The following is a 14,000-nucleotide window of genomic DNA, read 5'->3' as shown; positions in this document are numbered from 1 at the left end:
GAAGTCTCTGGCAAATGAATATAGGTGAAAAACTTGCTTAGGCAAAGATCTTTCAACTGGGAAGGCAAGGGAAGCCAGCACCCTGTAATTTTGTGGAAGGTCCTGACTGAGGGAAAGTCAGCCATGGCTGGGAAGAAGAATGAGTAGTGAGAGAAACCCTCTTGAACAAAGTCCGTAGCTTGCTAAAGTAATGCATATTCAGTTTTATTTGCTTGTAACCCTTTCTACCGTTATTCCTTTTACTTGGCTGAAGGGTTCATGTTTAGCTATTCCACCTGGAAGCAGGCAGGGCACACCCTGACTGTTTTGTAGAAGCAATGCACACATTGCTCTATCCAAGGACAAGGGCTAGATATGAACCATGAGAACTTGATTGTTGGGACAGCAACTGTGGGAAGCTTTCTTAGCCTGGGCTCAAGGCCTGAGAACCAGGATTGTAGTAGATAAAGGATGGTAAATAAGTATATTAATCAACGTCATACATTCCTTTGTGTATCTTTTTGCGGTAGCAGTGTGTAATGCTTAGGGGGGAGAAATATAATAAAAGGAGAAGGTGGAAGGCGGGGGGGCAGAACAGCCCGTCTCAGCTGACCAGCCTGCTTGCTTGCATAAAGCTGTGTTCTGTCTCATCATTGAACCGCCACAACTGGCGCCCAAACGTGGGGCCCTCAGCACTCACCTCGCCCGGCAAGGGTTTCAGACGCGTCACTCATCCGCTTCGTGGATCCCGGTGAGTATTTTTCATTGTGGTAATTATGGGAAGCTCCCTCTCTGCTTTGCAAGTGCAACACCGCAATGAGCTGCAGTATTTGCTGCGTAAGGCTCAGCATGACTGCCCCGCTCGAGCACTTACTCTCCTGCTACAGGAGGTGCGTGCCCAGTGCCCGTGGTATCCTGAAGCCGGAAGCCTTAAGCTAACGGACTGGGAGCGATTGGGCCAGACATTGCACGAAGAGCCTTGGGCGCCCGTGCAGGCTTTACATGCCTGGCACCTCTGTCGCGACGCGATACTGCGTGTCACCTCGGATAGGCCCTCTTTCATGAGGCTGGTGATCTCGCCACGCCCGTCGGCTCCTGTAGCCATCCCCGTTGCAGCTCTCCCCCCTTCTACCGATGCAACCCAGCGTGTCGCTTCGGAAAGACCCTCTCCCGTACCCACAGCCCCCCCTCTCCCTGCTTTGCCCCCAGTGTCTTCATTACCACCGCGTCCCTTGCCTTCCCCACCGGAGCCAGTGTGTGATCACCCTCCGTCCATGGGGCCCCATGCTCCGGGGCCCCCCGGAGGGTCATCTGTACCTGCTCAGAAGCTTTCGCTGGTGCAACAAATGGTTCACGCAGCGAAAGCTCGATCAGATCTTACAGCGGAAGAGCTGGCTGATCTGGTCTCAGTTTGCCCGGTGACCTGGCAGAATGATGACCAGGGCAACCCCGTGGGCACCTGGACCACTTTGCCATACTCGGTGGTTAGAGAGGTAAAGAAAGCAATTCGTGAGTTTGGCCTGACTAGCACCTTTGTGCGTGGTCTCATTGAAGGGATAGGTACTGGGTATCCCTGAGGATTGGAAAACGCTGCTGCGCATGATGTTATCACCCAGTCAGTATGTTATTTGGATTAGTGAGTATCGGCAGATGGCAGAACGCCAAGTTCAGGTACATAGAGAGCACGGTATCATTTATGAGCATTTGGCAGGGGAGGGCCCGTTTGCTACTATTGAGATGCAGTCTCAACTCCCTCAGACCGTCTTCCCTATTATTTCCACCTGTGCCCAGCATGCTTTCAAGAAGGTCCCGGATTCAGGCAAGCCTACCAAAAGCTTTGTCAGTATCCGTCAGGGTGCCTCAGAGTCCTTTTTGGATTTTACCAACAGATTGCATGAGGCTATCCTCCAACAGGTGGATAACACTGAGGCAGCTCACGAGCTCCTGTTAAAATTGGCAGTTGAAAATGCAAATGAGGATTGCCGCCGTGCTCTCCAGGCAGCGCAAGCCTCTGGTATTTTAGAGCTCTCAGACATGCTGCGGGCGTGCCAGAACATTGGCACACAAGCCCACAAGGCTGGAGTTCTGGCTGCCGCCCTGAGAAAAACCGGGAAGGAGGGGAAGCGTTGTTACCGCTGTGGTAAGGAGGGTCATTTTCAGCGGGAGTGCCGCTCATTTAAGGCACCAGCCCGACCCTCAAAGAAGTGCCCCAAGTGTGGGAAAGGTTATCACTGGGCTAATCAGTGTCGTAGCGGGTCGGGAAACCGCGCGACGGGTCCCCCCCGAACCCAGGGCCAAACGGGGGTGTTTCCCACTCAGACAACCGCTCCTCTGCCTTAAAATCCGTAGACTCTATGAGGGTGGCGACTGCTGGAAGTGGAGGGCTTGATTTGATCATGCAGGAGGACACTGACTTTCGGCTGCCAGGGGAGGTCTGTGCCATACCTACACAGGTGACGGGACCTCTCCCTGCCAGCTTTGTAGGTCTTGTTCTCCCTCGCTCACATGCTGGGAAACAGGGCTTTTTTGTCATTCCAGGGGTCATTGATGCTGATTACACTGGCATTATTAAGGTTCAGGTGTGGACTCATCTTCCACAGTCGCTCCCGCGTGGACGGTCAATTGCACAATTGATTTTAGTCCCCTATCAGGTGCCAGCTGCCGAGGATCGAACTCGGGGCGGAGGCGGCTTTGGATCGACGTTGTCTCACTCGCCGTCTCACAGCGCGTCTTCTCCACTTGTTGCTCTGACAATGTCAGTCCGCCCCTCGAAACCTCAGTTAACACTTCTCTTAAATGATGTTCCTTTTACAGGGCTGGTGGACACTGGAGCTGACGTTACGGTGATTCATGATCTGGAGTGGCCGGTTAGTTGGCCTATGGTTCCTTCTAAAGAATTGTGTGGGATCGGGGGTAGTAAACCCGGGCGCCACAGTTTGTCTTGGGTCACAGTCTCTAAACCGGGAGGCCGTACCCTTGCTACTATCCGCCCTTTTGTACTCCCTGTCCACCTCAATATTTGGGGCCGTGATTTACTTACAAAGTTAGACACCACCCTCGATATTAACATCTGATGGCCCAAAACCCTCCCTCACCCACCGTGCCCTCCGCATTACCCTGGGTATGGCAATCCTTAGAGCCCGTATGGATTGACCAGTGGCCCCTCCCTCTAGAAAAGCTAAAAGCGCTTCATTCACTTGTGCAGCAGCATTTGCAAGCACAGCGATTGGAGAGCTCCACCAGTCCCTGGAACACCCCGGTGTTCGTTATTAAGAAAAAATCGGGTGCTTGGCGGCTGTTACATGATTTAAGGGAAATAAATAAACGCATCCAACCTATGGGCCCCTTGCAATTTGGCTTACCAAATCCAAATTTAATTCCTCAAACCGATCAACTTTGTGTGTTAGATTTAAAAGATTGTTTTTTCACCATCCCCCTTTGCCCTCAAGATCGCGAAAAATTTGCATTTACGGTGCCACAATATAATAATCAGCAACCCTCTCAAAGGTATCAGTGGAAGGTCTTGCCCCAGGGAATGCAAAATAGTCCAACCTTGTGTCAGCTTTTTGTGGATCGGGCCCTTGCCCCTTTCCGTGCCCGGTACCCTTCGCTAAAGGTCTACCATTACATGGATGACATTTTGCTAAGCGGTCCCCGGGTCACGGCACAACAGCTTGAATCTTTATCTCAGATTCTCGGCCAAAATGGCCTGTTAGTGGCACCAGAAAAAATCCAACGCTCTTATCCCTACCACTACCTCGGATATAAGGTTTTACAAACCTATGCTGCTCCGGTTCGTCCGGAATTAATTCTACCTCAACCCCTAACCCTTGTTAAATTACAACAGATTTTGGGTCATTTAAATTGGATTCGGCCCTACTTTCGTCTCCCCACTTCAATGCTGCAGCCGTTGTTTGAGCTCCTGCGTGGAGCCCGGGCACCGGGTGCGCTTATTGCCATCACTGAAAAGCATACTGCCTGCATTCGACAAATCAATGCAGCATTGAGTCAGCAGTTTGTGGACAGACTCCCAGAGGTCCGTCCCTTACGATTGGTTCTTCTTGCCACCCCTCATACGCCAACTGCGGCTCTGTTTGTACCCCGTACAGACACAGCCGTCTCTATTATAGAGTGGCTGTACCTTTCATCCACCCCTCCTCGAAATATTTATCCGTATTTAGATGCCCTATCTGATCTTGTTCGTAAAGCCCGCCACCGTGCAGTGCAACTCACTGGCACTGATTTAGTTGCCATTGTGCTCCCCTTGTCCCGTACTGAATTTGACTCTTTGTGCCACACCTCCTTGGCCTGGCAGGTTGCTCTTTGTGATTATGTGGGAGAGATTTCTTACAATCCTCCAAAAGATCCTCGGTTGGTCATTACCCAAAAGGTGCCCCTAGTTGTTCATCGTCTTAGCCGCTCTCAACCCATTGTTTCCGCTGTCACTCTTTTTACTGATGGCTCTCCCCACCGAGGTGTAGTCACTTATCAGTTGGGTGACCCCCCTCGTTGGCATTCTCGTTTTACACTGCCTCAGCGTTCTGCACAGCGTTCAGAATTGGCTGCTGTTATTTTGGCCTTTCAACTTTTTGCTGATTGTCCCTTTAATTTAATTGTGGATACCCATTATGTTTATCAGGTAATTGATCATTTACCCCTTGCCCTCATTACCCCTCAGGTTGATGCAGACCTCCTTTGCCTGTTTTTGTCTTTGCAGCATCTTCTTGCCACTCGTCATTTCCCTTACTTTGTTGCTCATATTCGCAGTCATACCCCTCTGCCTGGGCCACTCCCTGAGGGCAATGCACGCGCCGATCGCGCGTTGCGTGGTCAGGTAAATTCCCTTTTTTCTGACCCCATTGAAAGCCATGCCTTTTTTCATCAGTCTGCCTCTGTTTTGGCCCGGCAGTTTCACATTCCTGATGATCATACACGTTCCATTGTTCGTTCCTGCCCCCACTGTGCTGCTGTTGCTCCTACTTTTTCTTATGCCGTTAACCCCAGAGGTACCGCAGCAAATCAGCTGTGGCAAATGGATGTTACTCATGTGCCACAATTCCACCCCTATTCATTTTTACATGTTTCCGTTGATACTTATTCGGGCTTCCTTTGGGCAACCCCACAACGTGGGGAAGCCACTAACAAAGTTATTCACCATTTGCTGGCCTGCTTTTCTGTTATGGGTCACCCCTGCCAAATTAAAACAGATAATGCCCCAGCCTACTGCTCTGCAGCCCTCTCCACCTTTTGTGCCCGCTGGGACGTCCGTCTTAAACACGGAATCCCTTATAATTCCACGGGCCAAGCCATTGTTGAACGTGCCAATCGCACACTCAAAACCTTGCTAGATAAACAATTAAAACAAGGGGAGCTGCGTCTCCGAACCTTAGGAGACATTCAACAACAAATGCATATCCTCTTGTTTACTTTAAATAATTTAACACTGAATGCAGATCAGCAGACCCCTGCGGATCAGCATTTTCACAAATCTGAGGTACTGGAAAGACCGCGTGTCTTTTACCGTCAGCTGCCCGATGCACAGTGGCTGGGCCCAGTACCTCTAATCACTTGGGGTCGGGGATATGCTGCTGTGTCTCTCCCTGCAGGACCATTGTGGGTTCCAGCTCGGTGTGTGCGACCGGCACTTAAACAACATGGCATGGCACCAGGGGCTGTCGAATCCCATACCAGAGTTTCAGCTGACTTTGGAGGAGACCGCGTTGCCCCCCGAGTCGACAACGACGGGACGGAAACGGAGGAGGCATAGTGTCCCAAACCGGCCCTTGACATGGGGAGCAGTAAAAGCATTGGTCGCCGCAGCCCAACAAAGACTGGCAGCAGATCAACAGCCAGAGACTCCTGAGACTTTGTTTGTGGCGATTCTCGCCCAAATCACTGCTAATTCTGTGATGATTGTGTGCCTTTTGTGCCTGCTATTTCCTGTAGGGGTTGGCTCGGAAGCGCTTCCCCCGTTACGAGCCCGAATGACATATAACATATGGGAAAGATTGGCTTCAATAGCAAATGTTACCCACTTTTGTCTATCTAATTGTGTAGCAGCCAGAGATTTGTTAGGTACATGCCTTATTCCAGTATGTCATCACCCTGAGGAGATGGAGAATAAGACACTGTTCTCTGCTTATGCGAATCTTTCTTCCCAGTACTCTAGCATGGCTAATTGGGGCCCGGCCAACTATACTCTGCCTCGCACGGCTATATCCCTCCACACACCATACCCAGCCGGGGCTCACAATGTCACCTGTGCGCGTGTAGTTAACTGCACTAGTACAAAGGTGCCCTTGGGCTGTCGAAAAATTTCTCAACCCCTTTTAAATTGTTCCCATGCTGTTAATGTTTCATATAATTATGGCCATAGCATCCTACCATCAGGATGGTTTTTTACTTGCGGTTCACGCACCTTTAATTATATTCCTGCAAATTTAAGTGATGGCACCCTTTGCTGTCTTAGTAGAATGACACTTATATTGCCTTTTGCTGGTCAAAAACGTAGTAAAAGAAGTGTACCCCTTTCAGATGATTGTATTGCAGATGTTGAGCTTTTTAGTCGTGCTGAGTATACTGCCTTAACGGCCTCTATTGTTGGGGTCCCCGCGCTTGCTATGTATTCAGCCAGAACTTTAAATAACCTGACATGCTTTGCAGCAAAGGCAATTAATACAACATCCCAGGCTATTGCCTTACTTAACACAGAACAACACGAATTAAGGGATGCAATTTTGGATAACAGAGCAGCCATTGATTTTCTGCTCCTGAAACACCATCTAGGTTGCTCCACGTTTCAGCACATGTGTTGCTTTAATTTAACTGATAATAGTCGCTCCATAGAAACTAGACTGGCTGAATTGGCCAGTCTTACAACACACATACGCCAAGATCTGGGGTTTGAGGGTTTTTGGAATTGGCTTACAGGTTGGCTGCCCTCTCTAGAATGGCTGCGACAGCTTTTTGGTTATGCTGTGTTTGTAATCATTGGGCTTATTTTTTGCTGCTGCTGTGTACAATGTATTCCTTCCTTGTTAAGACTTTGTAAAATTTCGCCCTGGAAAGCTCCCCAAGTTATGTCCTTGTCTGGCTGGGAGTTAAATAGCATGACAAAACAAATTGACGGCTACCATGAGATGGCCAAATATCATTAAATAAAAAACGGGGGGATGAAGGGTTCGTGTTTAGCTATTCCACCTGGAAGCAGGCAGGGCACACCCTGACTGTTTTGTAGAAGCAATGCACACATTGCTCTATCCAAGGACAAGGGCTAGATATGAACCATGAGAACTTGATTGTTGGGACAGCAACTGTGGGAAGCTTTCTTAGCCTGGGCTCAAGGCTTGAGAACCAGGATTGTAGTAGATAAAGGATGGTAAATAAGTATATTAATCAACGTCATACATTCCTTTGTGTATCTTTTTGCGGTAGCAGTGTGTAATGCTTAGGGGGGAGAAATATAATAAAAGGAGAAGGTGGAAGGCGGGGGGGCAGAACAGCCCATCTCAGCTGACCAGCCTGCTTGCTTGCATAAAGCTGTGTTCTGTCTCATCATTGAACCGCCACACTTGGCGTCACTTAACCTGTGTCCCACTGTTAATAAATTTCGTTTTATTTTTCCGATAAACAAGCTCAATACTGTGTTGGAAGGGCAGGGTGTATTTATCCCAGTTAAGTTAATGTTATTATGTGCTTTTGTCTCTTTAAAGGAACAAGAGAACCTTATTATTTCTCTGAGTGGTCCAGGAGAGGACTGGATACTTTAGGTAGGGTTGCCAGGCATCCAGTTTGGACGCTGGTGTCTCCGGTCAGCACCACTGACCATGCTGTTAAAAGTCCGGTTCCTGGTGCAGCGGGGCTAAGGCAGGCTCCCTGCCTGCCCTGGCTCTGTGCAGCTCCCCAGAAGCAGCCGGCATGTCTGTCCCTTAGGCCAAGGGGTGATCAGGGAAGTTCCGTGTGCTGCCCTCATCCCCAGCACCGGCTTTGCAGCTCCCATTGGCCGGGAACTACGGCCAGTGTGAGCTGTGGGGGTGGCACCTGTGGGCACAGGCAGAAAGTACAATGCAAAGCCACCTGGCTGCACCTCCACTTAGGAGCCGGACATGCCAGCTGCTTCTAGGAGCAGCGCGGAGCCACGGCAGGCAGGGAGCCTGCCTTAACCCCACTGCGCCACCAACTGAGAGCCGCCTGAGGTAAGTGCCGCCCAGCTGGAGCCTGCACCCCAAACCCCCTGCCCCAGGTTGGAACCCCCTCCCGCACCCTAACTCCCTCTCAGATGGCACCCCCCCCACCCCAACCCCATGCCTGAGGTTGGAACCCCCTCCCATACCCAAACTCCCTCTCAGAGCCCGCACCCCCTCCCACCCTCAACCCCCAACCCCAGTCCTGAGCCCCCTCCTGCACCCGAACCCCCTACCCCAGCCCTGAGCCCCCTCCCTCACTCAAACCCCTTGGCCCCAGCCCCAACCAAGAGCCCACACCCCCATCTGGAGCCCTCACATCCTCCTGCACCCCAACCCCCAGCTCCAGCCCAGTTAAAGTGAGTGAGGGTGGGGAAGAGCAAGTGACGGAGAGAGGGGGGCTGGAGTGAATGGGAGCGGGGTCTCAGAGAAGGGGCGGGGCAGCAGCAGATGTGGGGCAGATGTGGGGCAGGGGCAAGGGTGTTTGGTTTTGTGCTATTAGAAAGTTGGCAACCCTAACTTCAGGGCACATAGTTTTAGGGAAATTCAGGCCTGGGGAGTTCTGCTGGGTTCACGGTGCAAGTAGTAGCCAAGGCTGGTGGAAGCCAGGGTGGGGCTTTGTGCTGTAGGCAGGCTGCAGGAGGCAGCATTGCTTATCCAGAGATGCCCAGCACACAGACACGCAGGGTGTGACCTGCAGGCTTGTCTCCCCGCTTCTAGGGCCCAGGCTCTGAGTCACAGCAGCAGAGCATTTAAGGCACCTAGAGTTACAGGACAGACAGGGGCACAACCCCTCACTGATCTGGGTTGCACCCCAGAACTTTATTTTAGAACCTTTATAGTAGTGGTGGCTGTGCATAATGCAGTCATTTCCTCGTTGCCTTTTGATACTGTTTGTAATGGTAAACTGTTAATCACAGTTTAGTTTAATCTAACCCCTTAAACTGAATGTTTTTATTTTACTAACCTCCTTGATGTTGCATAAGCTTTTCATACGTGTTAGTTGATGTTGACATCAAAATCAGCAAATATATTTATCACAATACACTAATGTGCAGACAGTAAGCTTCTTAATGAGTCTTTAGGGGATTTTCTTAGATCATCTTTTCTTTTCTTTTTCTTTCTTTTTTTTTTTTTTTACACATTACAGCAGCAGTAGAAAGCACAGCCACTTTCTACAGGTGTTAAATGCTGTCATACAACAGCCTTCTAAGAGAGCAATATAATCCTCACAAATCAACAAGTAGATGGATAAAATAAGCTGTCATAATGTTCTAATAAAACAATCCAACTACTTTGGCTGTAGTTCATTTAATTTTTACTTTTCATCATCAAATCTTATGTGGAATGTGTAAAAAACAAAAAGCTTTTGACAAGCACTGGAGACATGCTCACAGTCCATTATTAATGCAGATGATGACAAAGGGAAGAGGTGTAACTCATTGATATACTAGTGTTCACTGTGAAGACCTTTAAAGATAGGTACAGGCACTTCTAAAGCACTTAGCATTGTCTAATTCAGCTCAGATAAATTTCAGTGACATCAATTGTTATATGTCTTGAGTACATGGATTGAAAATAATGGAGCATGAGGAGCAGAACAAAAGATGGTTACCTAGCTTCTCCTCAGTCCAGAAGGATGGATAGTAGATTGCTTTTTATTATAGTGCTTAAAGGATAGGGGATCTTTTTGATCTAAACTTTTTTAAAACCTTTTTTTCTTATTGGAGATGAAAAATTATAGATCATGAAGAAAAGAAAAGTGAGGAGAGTACCTAAAAGAACATGGGAATGATAAAAGGCTATTTAGCTGATCAATGTTCCTCCATTTTGTTAGTTTGCTTTTTTCAAATGGCTTTTTTAAATGTTTCTTGAATCACTCTATTTTCTTTGTCTCAATTACTCTGAGTGGAGTTTATTTAAAAAAGCCTTTTTGGCCTGGCCACATTATGGGATTCACTTGTTATTTGTATAAGGCCAATGTGAGATTCAGTGGTGTTTCTTTCAAACTAAAATAGAGTAAGAAAAGAAAAGAAGAGTAAATTTTGTATTCTAATGTGAATAAAAGAATAAACAAATCAGTAAAACATATAAGATAAAATAGCAAGCAAGATAACATAAGCACATTGTGCCAAATTCTCCTCTTACAGGGTTGCATGTAGTATTCCAGAACTTCTAAACATTTCCAGAAAATGGCAAGCAGGATTGGTTTGGATGCTGCCATATGGGATTCAAAGCTAAGTATACCATTGAAATGAAATACAGTTTGCCTAAGTATAGATTTCTTATAAATGAAGGCCCAAGGAATTACAAGATGCCAGCTTGGAGGCTGTAAACATCTTCAGACAAATTTCCATCTCAGATTACACCAGTGGACATCTTTGGGGCTACATCAGTGTAACCAAACCCAGATTTTGGCATCTCTTAAACTGTACTACCAGCTGCTAAAAGTCAGTTTAATGGTGCTTCACCATTAGGGGGTGGGATAGCTTGGTGGTTTGAGCATTGGTCTGCTAAACCTAGGGTTGTGAGTTCAATCCTTGAGGGGGCCATTTGGAGATCTGGGCCAAAAACTGCTGCTTGGTCCTGCTTTGAGCAGGGGGTTGGACTAGATGATCTCCTGAGGTCCCTTCCAACCCTGAGATTCTATGATATATGTTTCTTTTCTGCTAAAATGTTCCATTACCACTTGCACAGTATTAGGTACCAACATTTTCCCAAAGAGCTAAAATGATTCTCATTGCCAACAAAAAACACCATACATATTTTTCCTACTCTTCTACCTACTTAAAAATGCAAGCCTCACCAACCTGATAACACAGAGACACAATCTCAGAGAAGACTTCCTTAGTAATAAGAACAGGAGGACTTGTGGCACCTTAGAGACTAACCAATTTATTTGAGCATAAGCTTTTGTGAGCTACAGCTCACTTCATCGGATGCATACTGTGGAAAGTACAGAAGATCTTTTTATACACACAAAGCATGAAAAAATGGGTGTTTACCACAACAAAAGGTTTTCTCTCCCCCCACCCCACTCTCCTGCTGGTAATAGCTTATCTAAAGTGATCACTCTCCTTACAATGTGTATGATAATCAAGTTGGGCCATTTCCAGCACAAATCCAGGTTTTCTCCCACACACACACATACACAAACCCACTCTCCTGTTGGTAATAGCTTATCTCCTTACAATGACAGGTTTCAGAGTAACAGCCGTGTTAGTCTGTATTCGCAAAAAGAAAAGGAGGACTTGTGGCACCTTAGAGACTAACCAATTTATTTACTAACCTTAGTAATGTTATGAATCACTCCCTGGGAGATTTTCAGGATAAATTAATCTGGGGGCATCTCCCCATGGTGGACCAATCCCCTATTCTTCCACATTGAACTGGTATGTATTGCTGTTAAATGTGTGTAACGTTGATTGCGTAGAATAAGACTGTCATGGGTTATACAAAACCCACCCTGGGCCTGAAAGGGTTAAAAGGCAATACCGGGCCCAGATAGCCCTGCCCCTCCAGACTTGCTGATCATGCTGTGACTGGAGGAGCAGGTTAAAGGATGCTCAGAAGCCCAGGCAAAGGGTCGTGGACAGGCTGCAGGAAAGAGGAGCACTTCTCCGACAAGAAGAGTGAGCCTGAGGGGGATCACAGGGCAGGTAAGGCCCTCAGGCAGCGCCTTCTTTAACCACCTCCTCCCCTTTGAGAACTTGCAGGTCCAGAAGGGTTCTGTTCCTTTCGACTATTTGGGGTGTGAGGTGACTGACTGTTGGACTATAGGGGCCATGCTCTAACTGAAGGAATCTATAAGTAGGAAGTAGTCTGGGGAAGCAACTTAAATTCACTGGAGGGAGGATCTCGCCAGTGTTGCTTCCAACAGGGCCCTGGGCTGGGCCCCCATGGAGGAGGCTTGTTCCCCCTTTTAGGGGAATAGACACACCCTCGTAGGGGCATAGACCCAGATGTGGGTGAAAAGCTGAAGATCCCTGGCTTAAGGTCAGGAACAGGCACCTCTACCACCCTGACTGAGAGGCAAGGGGCTGGAAGTCAGTTGCTCCAACCACTAGGCAGCTTGGCCCTCTGAGTCACCTATTACAAAGACCTATACAGAAGTTAGCCTTGAATTGCCATAGATATACTATATTAAGGTACATTTTAATATTTTCTCAATATTATCCCATTCTTTCTTTGCAAGGCCTCAGTTTAAGCCTTTGACAAAAGCCAATGTGATTAACACTTTAAACATTTTGCACAACACATCAACCTGAGTATCATTTAGAAATAATGCCCTGTTCTTCCAACACTCCCAGAAGGTTTTTCTGTGCATCCACTCAGACATTGGGTGAAATTTTGACCCCATTTAAATCAATGGCCAAACTCCCATTGACTTCAGTGGGGCCAGGTTTCCCCCTATTGTGTTGATCCTGCACCACTGGAGCGAACAGGAGCAGAACGGGACTCTGAGTGGTCTGCAGCTTCCTTATTACACTCTCGGGGGATTAAATTTCTTTTCTTGGAAAGGATAAAAAAAGTAACTCCTTTTTTACTGCACTGATTAAAAAATTTAGTGTAGCTGTTGAGAAAGAGAGAACTTGATGTTAAAGCAGTCTCTCTCCATTAACTATAGCCACAACATATCTAGAATTCCTCCCAGCATATAAGAATCCAGTTTTCTCTGTATGAGAGTTGTGGAGAACTGGAAAATATCTATTTTTTAATAAATATCATATGCCCTTAGGTGTATTTGAAAATGCAGCGCACCATGGATAAGCATCCCAATATGCCCAATGCTGCTGTCCGGCACAATGCCTTGTGGGACTTTTTCCCAGTGCTTGTGGGATACCACCAATTCACCCAGGGATTTCTGGGAACTAGGGGTCAAATTCCCGCAATTCCACTTTCTCCATCCCATAATGTTTACTTCATCCCATCATTTTCATGCTATTTTTTAAATTCCCAAAGTCCTGTGCACTGCTTTTCAGTCTCTACCATCACTCTGGCAGAAGCATGGACCCTGCACCACTCAGCGCAATTCTCACGATCATTGCTAATACAGGATTGTAGTTTCTCCTTTATCTGTGGAACTTCAGTGACTACTGCTACACCTGCTGGTGGGCAGATGAAAGTGAGATGCATGGGGGGACAATGGATGGATAATTGAGACAGGGAATAAAAATGTCAGGTTGCTGCTGGAAGCCACAGCCAGTACGTCCCTCGGCCCCTGCCACTTCCAACAGCTCCCATTGGCCTTGAGCAGCGAACCGCAGCCTGTGGGAGCTGCAATCAGCCGAACCTGCGGACGCAGCAGGTAAACAAACCGGCCGGGCCTGCCAGGGGCTTTCCCTGCACAAGTGGTGGAACAAGTTTGGGAACCACTGAATTACTGGATATTTTGCGTATATATGAAAAATAGTTGAGTGCAATTGTTTTTTATGGGAAGTACTCAGTCATTTGGCAAGTAATGGTAACAGACATTGGAGTGTGAATCCAGCACTACCTTGGATATATTTCAGCTGGACATTTTAATTATATCCAGGAGCAGAACAACAATTTTACGAAGATTCAGGGCCATAATGGGCAGGTATGAGAGAATCCGTAGTCCAAAGACTTGAGTTCATAACAGAGGTCAAGTCTGAACATTACATTTCCACGTTTCAGGTTTCAGAGTAGCAGCCGTGTTAGTCTGTATTCACAAAAAGAAAAGGAGGACTTGTGGCACCTTAGAGACTAACCAATTTATTTGAGCATAAGCTTTCGTGAGCTACAGCTCACTTCATCGGATGCATAAAGTGGAAAATACAGTGAGATTTATATACACACAGACCATGAAAAAATACA

At 47.5% G+C, this 14,000-nt stretch overlaps 1 protein-coding gene across 3 annotated transcripts; it reads left to right on the top strand.

The window, feature by feature from the left end:
• The first annotated feature begins 242 nt into the window (after positions 1-242).
• LOC311516341 (uncharacterized protein) lies at positions 243-7,517 on the top strand. Of its 3 annotated transcripts, none has more exons than XM_084620316.1 (3): positions 243-730; positions 2,620-2,846; positions 5,586-7,517. In XM_084620316.1, the coding sequence occupies exons 2-3, from the start codon at positions 2,733-2,735 to the stop codon at positions 7,134-7,136; spliced, it is 1,665 nt and encodes a 554-aa protein (XP_084476442.1). In that variant the 5' UTR covers positions 243-730; positions 2,620-2,732; the 3' UTR covers positions 7,137-7,517. The 3 variants fall into 3 exon arrangements, with proteins under 3 accessions (XP_084476442.1, XP_084476441.1, XP_084476440.1); XM_084620315.1 differs by having other exon boundaries at positions 2,518-2,846; XM_084620314.1 differs by lacking the exon at positions 243-730 and having other exon boundaries at positions 1,816-2,846.
• Positions 7,518-14,000: the final 6,483 nt, after the last annotated feature.

Source organism: Lepidochelys olivacea (genome assembly GCF_965140295.1).
Source record: "Lepidochelys olivacea isolate rLepOli2 genome assembly, chromosome: 2".
Lineage (NCBI taxonomy): Eukaryota > Metazoa > Chordata > Testudines > Cheloniidae > Lepidochelys > Lepidochelys olivacea.
This window is presented reverse-complemented; position numbering and strand designations above follow the sequence as displayed.